General features: G+C 33.0%; 1 protein-coding gene across 2 annotated transcripts in view; it reads left to right on the plus strand.

Moving 5' to 3' along the window:
* Positions 1 to 395: 395 nt before the first annotated feature.
* Positions 396 to 15,763, plus strand: part of BCHE (butyrylcholinesterase) — a 66,225-nt gene continuing 50,857 nt past the window's right edge. For both annotated transcript variants that reach the window (XM_014783222.2, XM_004424779.3), the window contains exons 1-2: positions 396 to 514; positions 6,196 to 7,720. In XM_014783222.2, the coding sequence (XP_014638708.1) occupies positions 400 to 514; positions 6,196 to 7,720 (1,640 nt within the window). In that variant the 5' untranslated portion in view covers positions 396 to 399. The remainder of the gene's footprint in view (positions 515 to 6,195; positions 7,721 to 15,763) is intronic.

Consider the following 15,763-nt stretch of genomic DNA (forward strand, 5'->3'; position numbering starts at 1 on the left):
TATATGATTGGCACAGATTGAAGGTACAAAAGTTTCAAAAACAGCATTTCTTTAGAAAAATGTGTACATCTTTAAATTTTAAAACGAGTATAAGAAAAGTGTATATTCTATAAAAGAGGAAAACAGCTTAAAAGTTCTGGTAGTGTTAAAAAAACTGGTAGTGTATTTTCTGTTCGATTTCAGCTTCTGTTAAAGAAGCTTCTGTATCTTTTTTTCTTCATTCTTAGATGAGTGCCTGCAATCGTTAAACACTAATCCAGTATTGCTTTTGTAAATGAATTACTATTGCATTCCTACCTTTAGCCTCTGAACAGAAGTCAGAAAGTAAAGATTGGCTGCCTCTAGATTCTAGCTGCTGCTGCCAACTCTCGCGAGCTTTGTCAGTAACAGTTGATTGTAATGTCAGTGCAGTCCAATTTACAGGCTGGAGCGGCAGCTGCATACTGCATTTCCCTGAAGTGTTACATGATGTGCACTCCTTGCAAACTTTATCATCTGTGTTGCAGTGCGTCGGGTAAGTTGCTCTGAATTTACATCTTCGTGTGGAAGCAAGTTACTGTGAAGCTCATTCTGTAGGAGGATTGTGATCCCTTCACGTGTTTGCTGTGCCCCTTTGGTGCTCTCTGGGGGACAGTCATTGCGAATGGGACAGATGAAGCGAGAGAGCAGCCACATGCATCAGATCTTCCTATTATTCAGGGAACGCAGACTGAGTCCATTTAACTGCTGAGGAAATGATGAATTTAGTCAATTTTGTGTAAAGAACGGTAGCACTTGTGGATTTACTGTGATGTGTGTTCTCAGGGCACTCCCTAAGGGAAAACATTTTATGCTGTGTTTTACCCTTAAATGCACTGTTTAGGGAATTTCTCCCTAAAAGAGTAACAAAAGTGGTCTTTGATCAGTCTTACTTTATTATTATTTTTTCTTTTTTTTTTTAAGTGGCATGAAATGAATAGATCCCTTATTGTCTGGCTTGACAGGATACTTTCCTTAATCAACATTTTGCCATCTGAAACTTTAACAATGTCAATTGGCAAAGGAGAGGTCTAAATTGCTTTCATCTAAAAGGAAAGTCTGTTTCCTAATTTGATTTCCCAACTTTTGTCCTCTTTGCCCTGTTTGTCCTCTTTCTTTTAATGTGTGTGTTTAAATTATATCAAAATATTTTATATTTCTTATTATTTTCATTATATCAATAAGCAAATATCGACTTCCTGCTCATCCTATACTCTTGTAAACCTATCTTTATTTTGATTATATCAGTTCCTGTTTAACCAGAGGATTAAGCATTGAGTATAAAATGTATGAATGATTAAAAGTAAAATGAAATGTGAGCAAAATTATTTTATTGTATATGATTTATATTTTTAATTTTTTTTAATCTTAAGAGTATGCCTTCCAAATTGTTATGAATATATGGCATGATAATAAACTCAGTTAGGAGTTACTATCACTAGTCTGTGTAATGCCTTCTGTAATATAAACTATCTCATACTTATGATAAATATCATTATATTTCACTTATATAAATAGTTACTTGTTTAAAGTTAAATGCAAGCTTTTAAAGAGCGGCTTTACTCTTTAAATGAAAGTCTTTAGAATTCTCTGTGAATTTGAAATAACGTGGCCTATGGATGCCTAATAAAATTTCTGTTGGATTTGCAAAGTTCTGTTTTATTCTCCTAGATTTGTTGTTGTTGTTTTATCGCTGTTGTTTGTTTTTGATGCCCTGCTTTTTTAACTGTAAGGAAATGTTTGGGATCTACGCCATATTTCAGTTTTTAAAATATAAGCTAGTAATATCTTAGCAAGTCATATCTTATTTATAAATTTAGTTTCTGCTTTGATTCATTTCTTGGTAACAATTAATAATACATATTTAAATTGTATGTTGTCTTCATTTTCATCCTTTCATGCCAAAATCTGCTCATTCTTATCAAAAACTGAACTGTCCCAGATGCTAGAGAATTATGATTGGATAGATGTCAACCTAAGAACAGATTCAACTTTCAAGGAAGATCCAAAATGTTTCTCTAATATTAAATGTTCAAGTTATTCACACAATGAAAAATTTATGAATGTTCTTGATTAAGAACAGATACGGATCTTAGGCTTCTCATAACTAACCTAGTGTCTTCTATCTGTACACGTCCTGTTAGTGCCTAATGGGTATCTGAAGGATCTCTGAAAGACAGTGACACAGTCTGTTTATAAACAGACGTCCTCAATTCCCCACTTCACTTAGCCTGCAACAAAACAAGATTTTTAGCTTTGGTATAAAGGTTTTGTTGTTTTAATTTGACCAAATACATATTAGTGGTGCTTGTTCTAGATCATATTATCTAGATGGCTCTTTCCTACCATTTTAAGAGGATTTATTTTTATATAGAAATATATATTCTATTATAACTTTTTAAAAGATAGGAAAATTGCTCTACACTCAGAGAAAACCTTTATCAATATTTGCTTGACCATCCTTTAAGAAGTCCTTAGATGGCTAATTGTTTTGAAAATTTGGTTGATATCCAACTATGGCAAATATATGGCAAATAAATAGCTCTGTGTAGCAATCATTTTATTACACCCATATCTTATAGTATAACATTATGTATTTCTTCTTAAAATCGGTTGAGGAATTTTGATGCTACTTTCAAAAATGAATTAAAAGTGCAAAAAGAAGGAAATGATTTTTTGCCTATTTTTACCTTGAAAATTATATTATTAAAAGTTGAGACGATTTTCCAAAAATTGCCAGTAGATTTTGATATTCTGGAGCATTTAATAAACTTGGAACACTATAGTATTTATTATCTTTCAAGATTTTCCCCCATCCCACTCCCATCATGTGTTCTTTTTCAATTCCAAATAAAAACTCTTGCCTTTCTTTCAAATATTATGACAATAAGTTAATTGATCTAAATTTGGATACTCAATTGTACTTGGTATGAAAATTTGCCCCATTCTTTATGATAAACATGTTATTTATTCTCAGAGTTTAAATGTTTTATTTAATATGACTAGAAAATTTGCACTAGAATTTATAGGAGGAAAAACAATGAAGTTTTATTGAATATTTTAATTATTAATATAGATTTAGACATATAGACTAATAACCTTTTCTTAGTCTCCTTTATTTCTCTTTTGATTGTTTAATCATGTGATAACATACACTAAAAATGTAAACATCTCTTAATAGTAAAACTGCAGAGCAATGTGTTAAACCACGGAATACCAGATTATGAAAAGGACAAAATAATACTTATTTAAATAAAGTAATCCAGCTAGATACAAAAATATTAGGCTACACTAACAGTGAATATGTGAGCATATGCATATTTTCGTATTAAAATCTTGATTTAATAATATGGTATATAACACTCTCCAACAGGTAGCATGACAGTGTGTTGGAATTATACTGCCATTCTTGCAATGAGCGCATGCTTACAATGTGTTTTTGAATGTTACTAATTGCATTATTTACAAGGTGATGACTCATAGATATCATTGTTGAAAAGGCTAAATTATTATTCGTATAAATCATTACATATAACATTAAAATCTACCTAGCACAAAATATAAATAAAAATGTAACAAGAAATAGTTATGTAAATCAAAGTGATATAGGAATGATATTATAACCTTTTAGATGTTATAGTAGCTATTTTTTAACATATGCAATGGAAATTATTACATTTATTAATTACATACAGAAACAGAACATTTTGGTAGTACTTATACTTCTTGTGCAATAAAATTAATAAACTGTACAACAAAAGTTTACAAACTATCAAGACCAGAAATTATGAGGATTTGATGTTTGGTTTATAAAGACAAAATAATATTTATGTAAAACTAGGGAAAAAAAGACTATGTTAGCCTCAGAAGGACATTGATTGAGCTAGGCCAAAGGGAGGAATGAGTGCAACCAGAGATGCTGCAATCAACCTGTTGAAATGCAGCTTCGAGGCAACCAGTTTTGTGTCTTGATTCCTTTTTCCTTTCCAAAGCAGGTTTTAAAAAAGAAAACAAAATTCATCATAGCATTTTGTTCTTCTCCAAATGTCCACCTCCATTTAAGGTGTTCTAAAGAAAGGGTTTAGAAATTATCAGAAGGAAGAAAGAAGACTTGGTAGCAGCACCTCTAAAACTCCTAAACTGTCAGAAACACAAAATTTCATTAGCGAGTGTCAAGTCTACAGGAAGCTTTACATTATTATTACATATTATTTATTTATGATTATTTATAATATAACAAATTGCATTTATGTTCTTGTAATAATCCTTAAATATCATAATAGTATATAAATTGTGTTAAAATATTATCTACTTCAATAGTATATTTTATTGGACTTAGCACAAATTCAATTGTATCAAAATTGAGAACATAAAAAAATAATCTTGTGATTTGATTTTTTAAAACTATTATAACAATCATTATATATAGATATATTTGTATATAAGCATATGCATATACATGTGGACATTGATAGAATTAGATATATAGATATAGATATAGACATAGTTATGGGCATAGACAGATAGAGACAGAGATAGAGATAGAGATATACCCGTAAGTGCTAGACACTGTACACAATGGATTGGTTTATTCAGAATATTTTGGGGGGATCAACAATACTTGTTGATCACTAGCTGTTGTATGATCAGTGATGAACACGGCTGATTTAGAATGTGAGTATACTAAAGCTGAGACAGTTATCAAGATAGTGCCTTGTTCTCTGCCTTCTCAGACAATCTAAATGAAACTAATACAAATTCCCAAGGCTCACAGGATTAACTTCTTGAAAATATAGGTTGGCTTTATAATTAAAATATCAAAAACTAATACAGAAAAGATTCCAAACATTTATGGACCTTTGTTGTTATTATGTGGATGAGAATGAGTGTTTGTATTTGTTGGAATCAGGTTTCCTTTCAGTTATATAAAGATGTTAGTTCTTTTAAATGGTATTTGCATTACATTTTTCTGTCCCGCTTTGTCACATGGAGTTTCAGAATCTGATTTTTAAATTTTATTTATTTTAAAGAAACTCAAGTCTGCATTATGAATTTTTAATAAAACTTTGATCTTTGATCTCCCCAGTCTCTTCATGTCATCAAATAGATGTTATTTAATAAATTGTCAACTAGTTATGATTGTAGGTCTCAAAAATTACTTTTGCTTCCCCCGCTTTTCCCAGTAATTTCTGTCAAAGTACAAGTAAATCTGACCATGCTAACGTTTAACCTCATTAGTTGCATACACTTTAGTCAATTAACAAATTAACAGATGATTGGATAAGGATTGAGTAATCCTTAGGTGTAAAATTCCTTGGAAGTAAGTATCTTCTCCCACACATTGTATTATTAGCCACTGGTCTGCTCCATTGACATTGCAATTCAGGTAGAGCAGCCCTTCTTGGTTATTCAATTTCAGAGAAATTGTCTGGTATATATCTGTAGCCCTCCCGTTCCAATTTTTCCCATGAGTCTTTATAGTGGTAGCAGATTTGTTAGTTTTCACAATCTGTATGATAAATGGCAACTACTGTATTTTTGTTACTTAACATTCTATAAATATATTGTCCAAATTCTCTTCTGACCATAGACTGTATAGATTTTATAGAGGAAGAAACTACCAGGCAAAAAGGACCACAAAAGGGACCATGGAAACAGAAAAAGATGATAAGAGAAGTCTAAGGATCCTTAAAAGTTCTTACCCTACTTCACGGTTCTGTCAAGAGCCATTCAGCCATGAATAGAACTGTATATATTTCAGAGAATACATCAGCTTGTATTTCTTCCTCTAACGAAGGGAGAAATTCTATCTTGTCAACATAAGGCAACCATCAATTAACGCCATTTTTGGTGGGGCTGTGTATGGTAGGGAAGTATATATATATATACCTGGGATAAAATTCCTCTTTAAAATACTAAATCTTCCTTACAGAGATTTGATAATGAATTTTTCCAAAGGGAAATAATTTCTACTTTTCCATTTCACTTATTTCTTTTCTAAATTGAAAACTGAAATATCTCCAACCATTTTTTATGGTTTTTTTCATAAGCCTTCATAGTGGTAGCAGATTTATTAGTTTTCATAATTTGTAGGATTAACAAGAACTACTATATTTTAGTCAATTATAATATTAGATTCATGAGGCTGTTAAAAATTCCTACTTACCTCTCTTTCAGAAATCAATATGCAGAGCAGGGGTACAATCAAATGCATTCGATCTCTCTTGCAATTTCTTCTGCTCTGGGTGCTTATCGGGAAGTCACACACTGAAGAAGACATCATAGTTACAACCAAGAGTGGAAAAGTCAGAGGGATGAACTTGCCAGTTCTTGGTGGCACAGTAACGGCCTTTCTTGGCATTCCCTACGCACAGCCACCTCTTGGTAGTCTTCGATTCAAAAAGCCACAGTCCTTGACTAAGTGGTCCGATATTTGGAATGCCACAAAATATGCCAATTCTTGCTATCAGAACACAGATCAAAGTTTCCCAGGCTTCCTTGGATCAGAGATGTGGAACCCAAACACTGACCTCAGTGAAGACTGTTTATATCTGAATGTGTGGATTCCAGCACCCAAGCCAAAAAATGCTACTGTAATGATATGGATCTATGGTGGTGGTTTTCAAACTGGAACATCATCTTTACATGTTTATGACGGCAAGTTTCTGGCTCGGGTTGAAAGAGTTATTGTAGTTTCAATGAACTATAGGGTGGGTGCCTTAGGATTCTTAGCCTTACCAGGAAATCCTGAGGCACCAGGGAATATGGGTTTATTTGATCAACAGTTGGCACTTCAGTGGGTCCAAAAAAATATAGCAGCCTTTGGTGGAAATCCTAGAAGTGTAACTCTCTTCGGAGAAAGCGCAGGAGCAGCTTCAGTTAGCCTACATTTGCTTTCTCCTAGAAGCCACTCATTGTTTACCAGAGCCATTCTGCAAAGTGGATCCTCTAATGCCCCTTGGGCAGTAACATCTCTTTATGAAGCTAGGAACAGAACATTGACCTTAGCTAAATTTGTTGGTTGCTCTAGAGACAATGAAACTGAGATAATCAAATGCCTGCGATATAAAGATCCCCAGGAAATTCTTCTGAATGAAGTATTTGTTGTCCCCTATGATACTCTCTTGTCAGTAAACTTTGGTCCAACTGTGGATGGTGATTTTCTCACTGACATGCCAGACACACTTCTCCAACTTGGACAGTTCAAAAAAACCCAGATCTTGGTGGGTGTTAATAAAGATGAAGGGACAGCATTTTTAGTATATGGTGCTCCTGGTTTCAGCAAAGATAACAACAGTATCATAACTAGAAAAGAATTTCAAGAGGGTTTAAAAATATTTTTTCCAGGAGTGAGTGAATTTGGAAGAGAATCGATCCTTTTCCATTACATGGACTGGTTAGACGATCAGAGAGCTGAAAATTACCGTGAGGCCTTGGATGACGTTGTTGGGGATTACAATATCATATGCCCTGCCTTGGAGTTCACCAAAAAGTTCTCAGAATTGGGAAGTAATGCGTTTTTCTACTATTTTGAACACCGATCCTCCAAACTTCCTTGGCCAGAATGGATGGGAGTGATGCATGGTTATGAAATTGAGTTTGTCTTTGGTTTACCTCTGGAAAGAAGAGTTAATTACACAAAAGATGAGGAAATTTTGAGTAGATCCATTATGAAACGCTGGGCAAATTTTGCAAAATATGGGTAAGTGCTGATTTTGTAGTTGTCCTTCTTGGTTTTGTTTGTTTTGTTTTGTTTAGCTTTGCTTGGTCTCTGGTGTAGATTTCATTAATGGCACAGAAATGTTTTAATTATTTATTCTTTTTGTACCTTAAGCTGGTTTTGTTTTTTTATTACGTAGTGAATTTCAATTTCTTGCATCAGAGTGCTTAAAACAAATCATCAAATAACCTTTATGAAAAATATTTTATGATTTCATTTCCAAAATACTGCAAAGTACTTTAACAAAAGTTAGCCAAAGTTTGTATAGAAATAAATGTTTACCTTCAGAACTAAAATTACTGTGATCATGCTTTTTAACCTGAAAGTTTATAATTTTCGCAGGTTTAGGAAAGAGTAAGAATATGTCTTCTCATGCTCTTAAACAGTGGTACAGTGGTCCCTGATACGTGAGGAAACACATACTTGCTCAGGAAAATTGAAAGGCAAGATGGTAATGGGGTTCACTTTCAGATTACCCAAGTTACAGAGTTTGCCATTTTATCATTTTTTTCCCCTGGTAGGTTTGTTCAGATCTTTCTGGTAACCTGTGCTGGACAGGAGCTACAAGGGTCCTCAGGGTTAGCTAAGCTGTTTTCCACATGAGCAGACAGATGGGTGACATTATATAATCAGAGACATTACAAAAGAATGTATTTTCCCTCATATGTTATAAATATTGTGATATTATGTCCTCAATAGTCGGGAGAAAATAATCTGTTAGAATATGTTTTCTAATTCGCATATTTTTATGCGTATAGAAAATAAGATTGGTTTTTTTTTTCACTGCATTTTTGACCCAAAATCAAATTTTATACTGTGGAATAATTTGTATCAATGAGAATAATTAAAAAAGTAGAAATTTGGGCATCTATTTTTAACAGGAGTGCTACAGCAACTCACAAATTGATTGATGCTTTAATCAATTTGTCATACTGTCTTTTACAATTGAAAAGAGTGTTGAGAGTGATGGTATTACTTTCTGGTTTTCTTTTGCATCCCTCATTTGGAATTCATCGTACTCCATGTTACTGTATGTATCTTTCTACAAAGTACATGTATGATATAATTCTTCTCAAATTTTTTTAATACTTATCCACTGTTTATAAAGCTAAAAGTCTTCTACCTGGCATTAAGAGGCCTCTATAATCCTGCTGCAACCTGTATTCCCCAACCATAGCTGGCTGCTTGGTAGGCCAGTTATCTCCTGAATGCCAAAGATTTCAAGCTTAACTACGCCGTAGAGCCTTGTCGTTGCCAGGTGCCCTGTTTAGAACATTTACCTCTCTCCTTTTTAATGACAGAAGTCTTACTATTTTTTTAAGGTCCTGACCAACTACGTGTTTCATGCAGCATATCTTTAATTCCTCGACTTGTAATTGCTTCAGACCTCTTTTTCACTCTCACAGTGAAGTTATTGATTGTGAGGTGTCTATACACTATCTTTCATTGTACGGTGAGCCTCCTAAAGTAGACTAAACTAGCTTCTTGAAAGAGAAATTGTGGTTTTATTGGATGCTCATTAGAGTACTACTGACATCGGTATATATCATACTTGACAAGTATTTGATTAGTGATTGAATGAGAACAGGTAAAAGCTAGTGTGAGTAAAAAATATAATTTTTTCAAGATACATGGGCTCTTATATTATCTGTAGCTATGCAATAGCTTGTACCTTCTCAACATCTGCCTAAATTTCTACTTAAGAAGGATCATCTTATTTCTAGAACTTCGTTAGATTTACTTATATCTCATTTTGTTCTTTCCCTAAAGGCTATAGCCATAATAAATCATTTGAATATATTTTTAATTCTTTCTTACAATTCTAGAGATTGTAAATAATTTAAGGGGATTATTTCTTAAAATTATTGATGCTTGTAATTTTTAAAGGGCTTCGTATTTTGCATGTTGAAATTATCAAGGAATTTATATTTTCTCATGTCACAATGGAGAACACTGAAAATCAGATGTGGTAAATATCTTGTTTATGGCACACAGACAGCAACAGATCAAAGAAGGGAATCTTTGACATTGAATAGAATAGATTATTTAATCCTGATCTATTTCTATGATTAACATATTTGAACAGGAAACAAATGAAGGTTGACACATTTTAATTATAATGATAAATTCATATAAACAAGCTTATAAACCATAAAGATTAAAGCACACTTTTTAAAGTAGTTTAGCCATAACAAGATGTCCTTTCAGTTGATGAGTTTCTTTACAGTCCATATTGGTATAGTTGAACAGAGAATAATAATACATCATGTGTGTTGAGAGTTGACTTGATGGCAAATGTAATGTTAATCTCCTGGTGTCCATTATCTTTTTTCAAAGTATACCTATGAATAAATATAGAAGCTTGGAATGGTTAAGTCAACTCCAATAGAAACGAAGTTGGTAAGTGTTAGATGTGGAAATCCACCCACATTTGTCTGACCACAGACATGATGTTCTAACTCAGTGGTTCTCAATCCAGGAAGATTCCCCCCTACTATCCCCAACCTGGGACATTGAATAATATCTGCAGCTGTTCTTGAATATCACACGGGATTGGAGGTGCTACTAGCACAGTAGAGGCCAGGGATGCTGCTAAACATCCTACAATCCATAGGAGAGCACCCACAACAAAGAATTCTCCATTCCGAATGTCAATAATGCCAAGATTGATAAACTTTGGGTTTCTACTTCCACATAACCCAAAATGACATGTTAAGAAAGTAAAAAAGTAGAACTAGGAGTTGTAATTATCATTCAGAAAAATAAGTTTTCAAGTTTATGGTTCATAAAATGTTTTAATAAATTCTTCTCCTTCTTTAATAATAAGTTTAGAGTATATTGTATTTTTTGTTATGATTAAGTTCAAAATAATTTTGAATTTTTCTCTGTGATTTTTTATTTTGCCAATGGGTTGTTTAATAGTCTATTATTTAACTTCCAAATGTTTGAATAATTTCTAGGTATCTTGTTGTGGGTTTCTAATTTAATTCAGTTCTAGTAAGAGGCTATACTCTGTAAGATTTTCCCCTTTTAACTATATTGAGGATTATTTTATGCCCCAGCATATGATCTACATGGGGAGCTATTTTATGTGCTCTTGAAAATATGTGTTCTTCAGTTATTTGGTATGGTATTTTCTGTAAAGTAATTAGTTCTTGGTTGCTCAGGTCTTCTAACATTCTTCCTAAGATTTTTGTCTATTTGTTTCAAGTACTGAGAGAGGGGTATTAACATCAACCATAATTGTGGTTTTATTTATTTCTCCATTTAGCTCTGCTAATTTTCCTTTTAGTATTTTAAATCTATGCTATTAATTCCATGCACATTTATGATTATGTGTTCTTGATTCCTTGACTGTTTTATCATTGTGAGATGTCTCTCTTTGTCCTGAAGTTGACTTTGTCTAATATTAAGATAGACATAACTTTTTTATGCTTATGTTTACATAATATGTGTTGTACCATCCTTTTATTCCAAATCACCTATATTTTTTAAAAACCCTTTCTTAAAGTCAGTGTGATTAGTTCATTTGACATTTGATGTAATTATCAACATGTTTTTGTTTAAGTCTACCATCTTACTATTTTTTAGTTCATCCTTCCTATTGCTCCTTTGAAGCTTCTTTTTTGCATTAATTGAATGTTTTTTATTGTTCCATTTTTTTTTTTTTAACTGAGGAAGATTCACCCTGAGCTAACATCTGTCTCCAGTCTTCCTCTTTTTGCTTGAAGAAGATTGGCCCTGAGCTAACATCCGTTGCCAATCTTCCTCTATTTTATGTGTGGGTCGCCACCACAGCATGGCCACTGCTGAGTGGTGTAGGTCCACATTCAGCAGAGTGCACCAAAATTAACCACTAGGCCACTGGGCAGCCACTCTATTTTATTTTTATATAGACGTTTTAGTTTGTCTTTAATTTTTTTTCATGGTTGATTTAAGGCTAACAATTGTTTCTTTAACTTATAACAATCTACTTGGAGTTAATACTGAACCACTTCGCACTTTGCAACTGATATCTCCCACTTTCTTCACAATTCATACTTCCCATTTTCCATTTCACTCTTACTACTTCACAAATGTAAGAAACTAACAATATAGTTGCCTGTATTCTCCTCCATATTTTTATATTGTTGTCATATGTTTATACAATGTATAATATAAAACTACTTTAAACAATCAGTTATATTTATGTAAATTTATAAAAGAAAAGAAAAATATAGTGTTTTATATTTATCCACATATTTACCATTTCCAATGTTCTCTACTCTTTCCTGTGGGTTCCAGATTTCATCTGGTATCCTTTCCCTTCGTACTGAAGAATATCCTTCAGGATTTCTCATTATGCAGATTGGCTAGTTACAAATTCTGTCAGCTTTCTCTTATCTGAAAATGCCTTTATCTTACTTCAATTGAAGGATGTTTTTAAGAACATAGAAATCTGATTTGATCTTTTTTTCTCTTTCTTTCATCAATTTAAAGATGTGTTCCATTACCTTCTTGTCTCTTCAGATCTGAAGGCTCACTTCACATCATATGATTGTTTCTCTTTATGCAATCTTTTTTTTTATTATCCTCTGGTTGATTTCAAAATTTTCTCTTTATCTTTGGTTTTAATGTTTGTCCATGATGTTTCCAGTGTGATTTCTTTGTAGTTTTTTTTTTGTCTGGGGTTCACTAAGATTCTTCCTGTTGATTTTTAATATCACATTTGAGAAATTTTGTGTCAGTATTTCATTAAATATTCTTCCTGCACCATTCTCACTCACATCTCCTTCTAGAACTCCAATTATACGTATATACTAGCCTATTTAATATTGTTCCACAGGTCACTAAGGTTCTGTTCTTTGTTCCTCAGTTTTGCTTGTGTTTTTCAAATTAGATACTTTTTGATTGATTTCTCTGCAAGCTCACTGAGTCTTTCTTCTGCCTTCTCCAACCTGTGGTTGAACCCATCCAATGAATTGTTTATTTTGCTTATTTTAGTTTTCAGATCTAAAATTTCCTTTTTTTTCAGTAGTTTCATTTTTTTTTGCTGATTTCCTCCTTATTTCCTATTTAAAGATTCATTCTTTAAGTTCTTACACGTATTTAAAATGACTGCTTTAAGATTTTGTTTGCTCATCCAATATCTGGTTCATGGGGTCAGTTTCTATTTTCATATTTCTTTGCATACCTAGTAATTTTCAAATTTATACTAAATTTTGTGGGTGATTTGCAGTAGAAATTCTATATTATTTTATCCTCCTCTGGAGAATTTATGCTTCCACTGAAGAATGTTTTCTTATTTTACCAGGCAATTCAATTTAGGATTTGTAAAGACTTGAATTTGTCTCAAATGCATATAGGCTTGGCTTTATATTTTGTTAGAGTGAATCCATACAAGGTTCAAAATACTTTACAGACTCTCCAGCTTGGCAGGACTTAAACTCCAACATCTGTTTTTACTGAGGATATTGCAAGTACTTGGTTTAAGTGTCTATTAGGGTGGGGATAGACTAGGTCTCCTCGTATCTATTACTTCTAAGGTATGGTCTTCCACTCAGCCGAACACGGAGTATTAATGAGGAATTAATGAGATGTAAACAAAGCATTGGCAACATTACAATAGTTATTCACTCTCCAGCATTTCCCATCTCTTTTCTGCACTCAGCTTGCAGCATCTTCTCTCTGCTCAGCCTCTCATACTCTCACCCTGTATATATTCAGCCCAGGCCTCACCCAAGGATCTGCAGGGAACCTCTGCAGAGAATTCTAGCCCACTCCCTTTGCTATCCTTCTTCTTTCTGGAGTCCTGCCCTGCAGATTCTAACTTCTTCTATATCCCAGAACTCTTATTTCTGTCTTTTAACCTCAGTGAAGCTACTGTGCTTTGCTTAGGCTCAAGCTCCCTGCATCTTGGACAAGAGATTATCCTCATGGGAGTAACCACAGTACCCATGGACTCACCTTGGATTTCCCCTTCTCTCAAATGTCATAGACTTGTACTGCCTATTATCCAGTTCCTGAAACTCATTGCCTTGGGTTCCTTTTTTTTTCGGTCCGGTATATAATATTTTTATGGAGAGAGAGTTAATCCAGTTTCAATCACTCTGTCATGGATGAAGATGAAAGCCCAACCCCTCCCTCCTTTTGTATTTTAAGAGAATTTAAGTTTGTATTTCTCATTCAGTTATATGAAACTCATTTTTTCAGTTACTGTAAAAGATCTTATCAATTTCCAAGATATGTAAAAAAAAAACCTCTTTAATTTGACTTCTTGGCAAAAATAAAACATTATTCTGTGATAGCACTAAATGGTATTCAAATTTGGTATCTTTAGCTGCAATGTTTGAGATTTCTTATAAAATAGAAGCCACAATATAATTTATGCCTTTGCTAATTGAAATGACCACCTGTATGTACCTTGCTTGCTCCTGCTTTTCCCTCAATCTCATCCCTAAAAATGAATTTGAAACCTTACCCAAATACCACACAGTTCCATATGTGCATTACATCCAATATCCTATAATAATATGTTGAAATATCAATATAACATATATATCCATCAATTATTCATCCAAACAATAACTTGGCCAACAAATTAAATTAACTAGCACTTAATGACATATTTTCAGCACTATCCCAGTGATACAGGAAATTTGTGAAATCAAACTTGATTTGTCGGAGACCAGAACAGCTAAAGAAAGAAAATAAGCCAAAATACAATTAGTAGCATAATGGAAGATAGAGGAGGATCATTATTCCAGGGCCCCTCCAGTTGCCTCCTACTGTTGCAGAGCATCTTTTGTTTACTATATCCTCTCTCAGCGCTATATTCCGACCTCCTCCAGTGTAGACCTTCAAGAGGAGCCATTCAGGGTGCAGTTAGTTACACGGTCCTCCCCATTGTATGTGACAGCCCTGGTGTGGCCAGTGTTAACAGTCCTACAGATCCTTTGTATATATAACCTTAGGTAAGTTATTTAAAATTCCCTGCTGTTTTTCCTTGTCTGTAAAATGGGAGTATAAATATACCTCCCTTACTGACCTGTTGAAATATACCTTAGCATTCACAGGGAATTGCATTCCTCCTTTTCATTAAAAAATTTAATTTTTCATCTACCAGGCATAAACTACTTCAATCTATTCTCATCTAAGATTAAACTTGGCTTCTCTCCCAAAATGTACAATTGTTTAACTTCCTGCTTCAACATTAATTAATCAGTTAAGTTTTCAAACAAATAAAAGATAATTGAGGCAATTAACTTACTCTTGTCTTTTTGGTGATAATTTATTCACTCAGAGCCCCTCTAAATGGTTAATGTTTCCTAACTCTTTTTTGCCAGAAATAAATGTTTTGACCCAGGTAACTTTTATTTTTGTCCTATTTTTGTATCATAAAACAAAAAGTTATTTAACAAAGTATTTGTAAGTAACTTCACCATAGCATACCTGCTACTATTCTTATGTATTTTATTTATTTATTATTTATTCTCTAATACTGTAAGGAATTTTATCACAGAAGGAACAATTTATTAAAGAAGAACAAAAATATATTACTAAACTTTCAGTCTCCTGGTTCACTGATCTGTGAAAAATAAATAAGAATAGTTCTTGACATTTGTACTAGGAAGTAAGTGAGAGTAAATGAAATGCTAAGCCATGGTTTCTTAGTGCATGAGATTTTGTGAAATAATTGGGACAAGTTAAAACAGGCATGCTTCCGTGTACTAAATTGTAATTGTAATCATCAGAAAGGACAGATCTGCCAGATTTCTAAAGCAATGAACTTTGTTTCTGATTTGTATATATTATAAATATATAAATATTTATTTATAAATATATATATACACACACACGCATTAAGGGATGGGTGCTTCATATACATTGTCATAACCTCATTATACTGGCAGGAATGCACTCAATAATAATGTATTTTCTAATATTTATAATGGGAAGTTGATTTAATAGTATTTAGTGTTTAATAGGTTTATTTCTATCTTGTTTACTTAATATGACATGAGAAATAAAGTGATTGAAATAACA

The sequence above is a fragment of the Ceratotherium simum genome, chromosome 15, assembly GCF_057802395.1.
Source record: "Ceratotherium simum simum isolate JZ-2026a chromosome 15, ASM5780239v1, whole genome shotgun sequence".
NCBI lineage: Eukaryota > Metazoa > Chordata > Mammalia > Perissodactyla > Rhinocerotidae > Ceratotherium > Ceratotherium simum.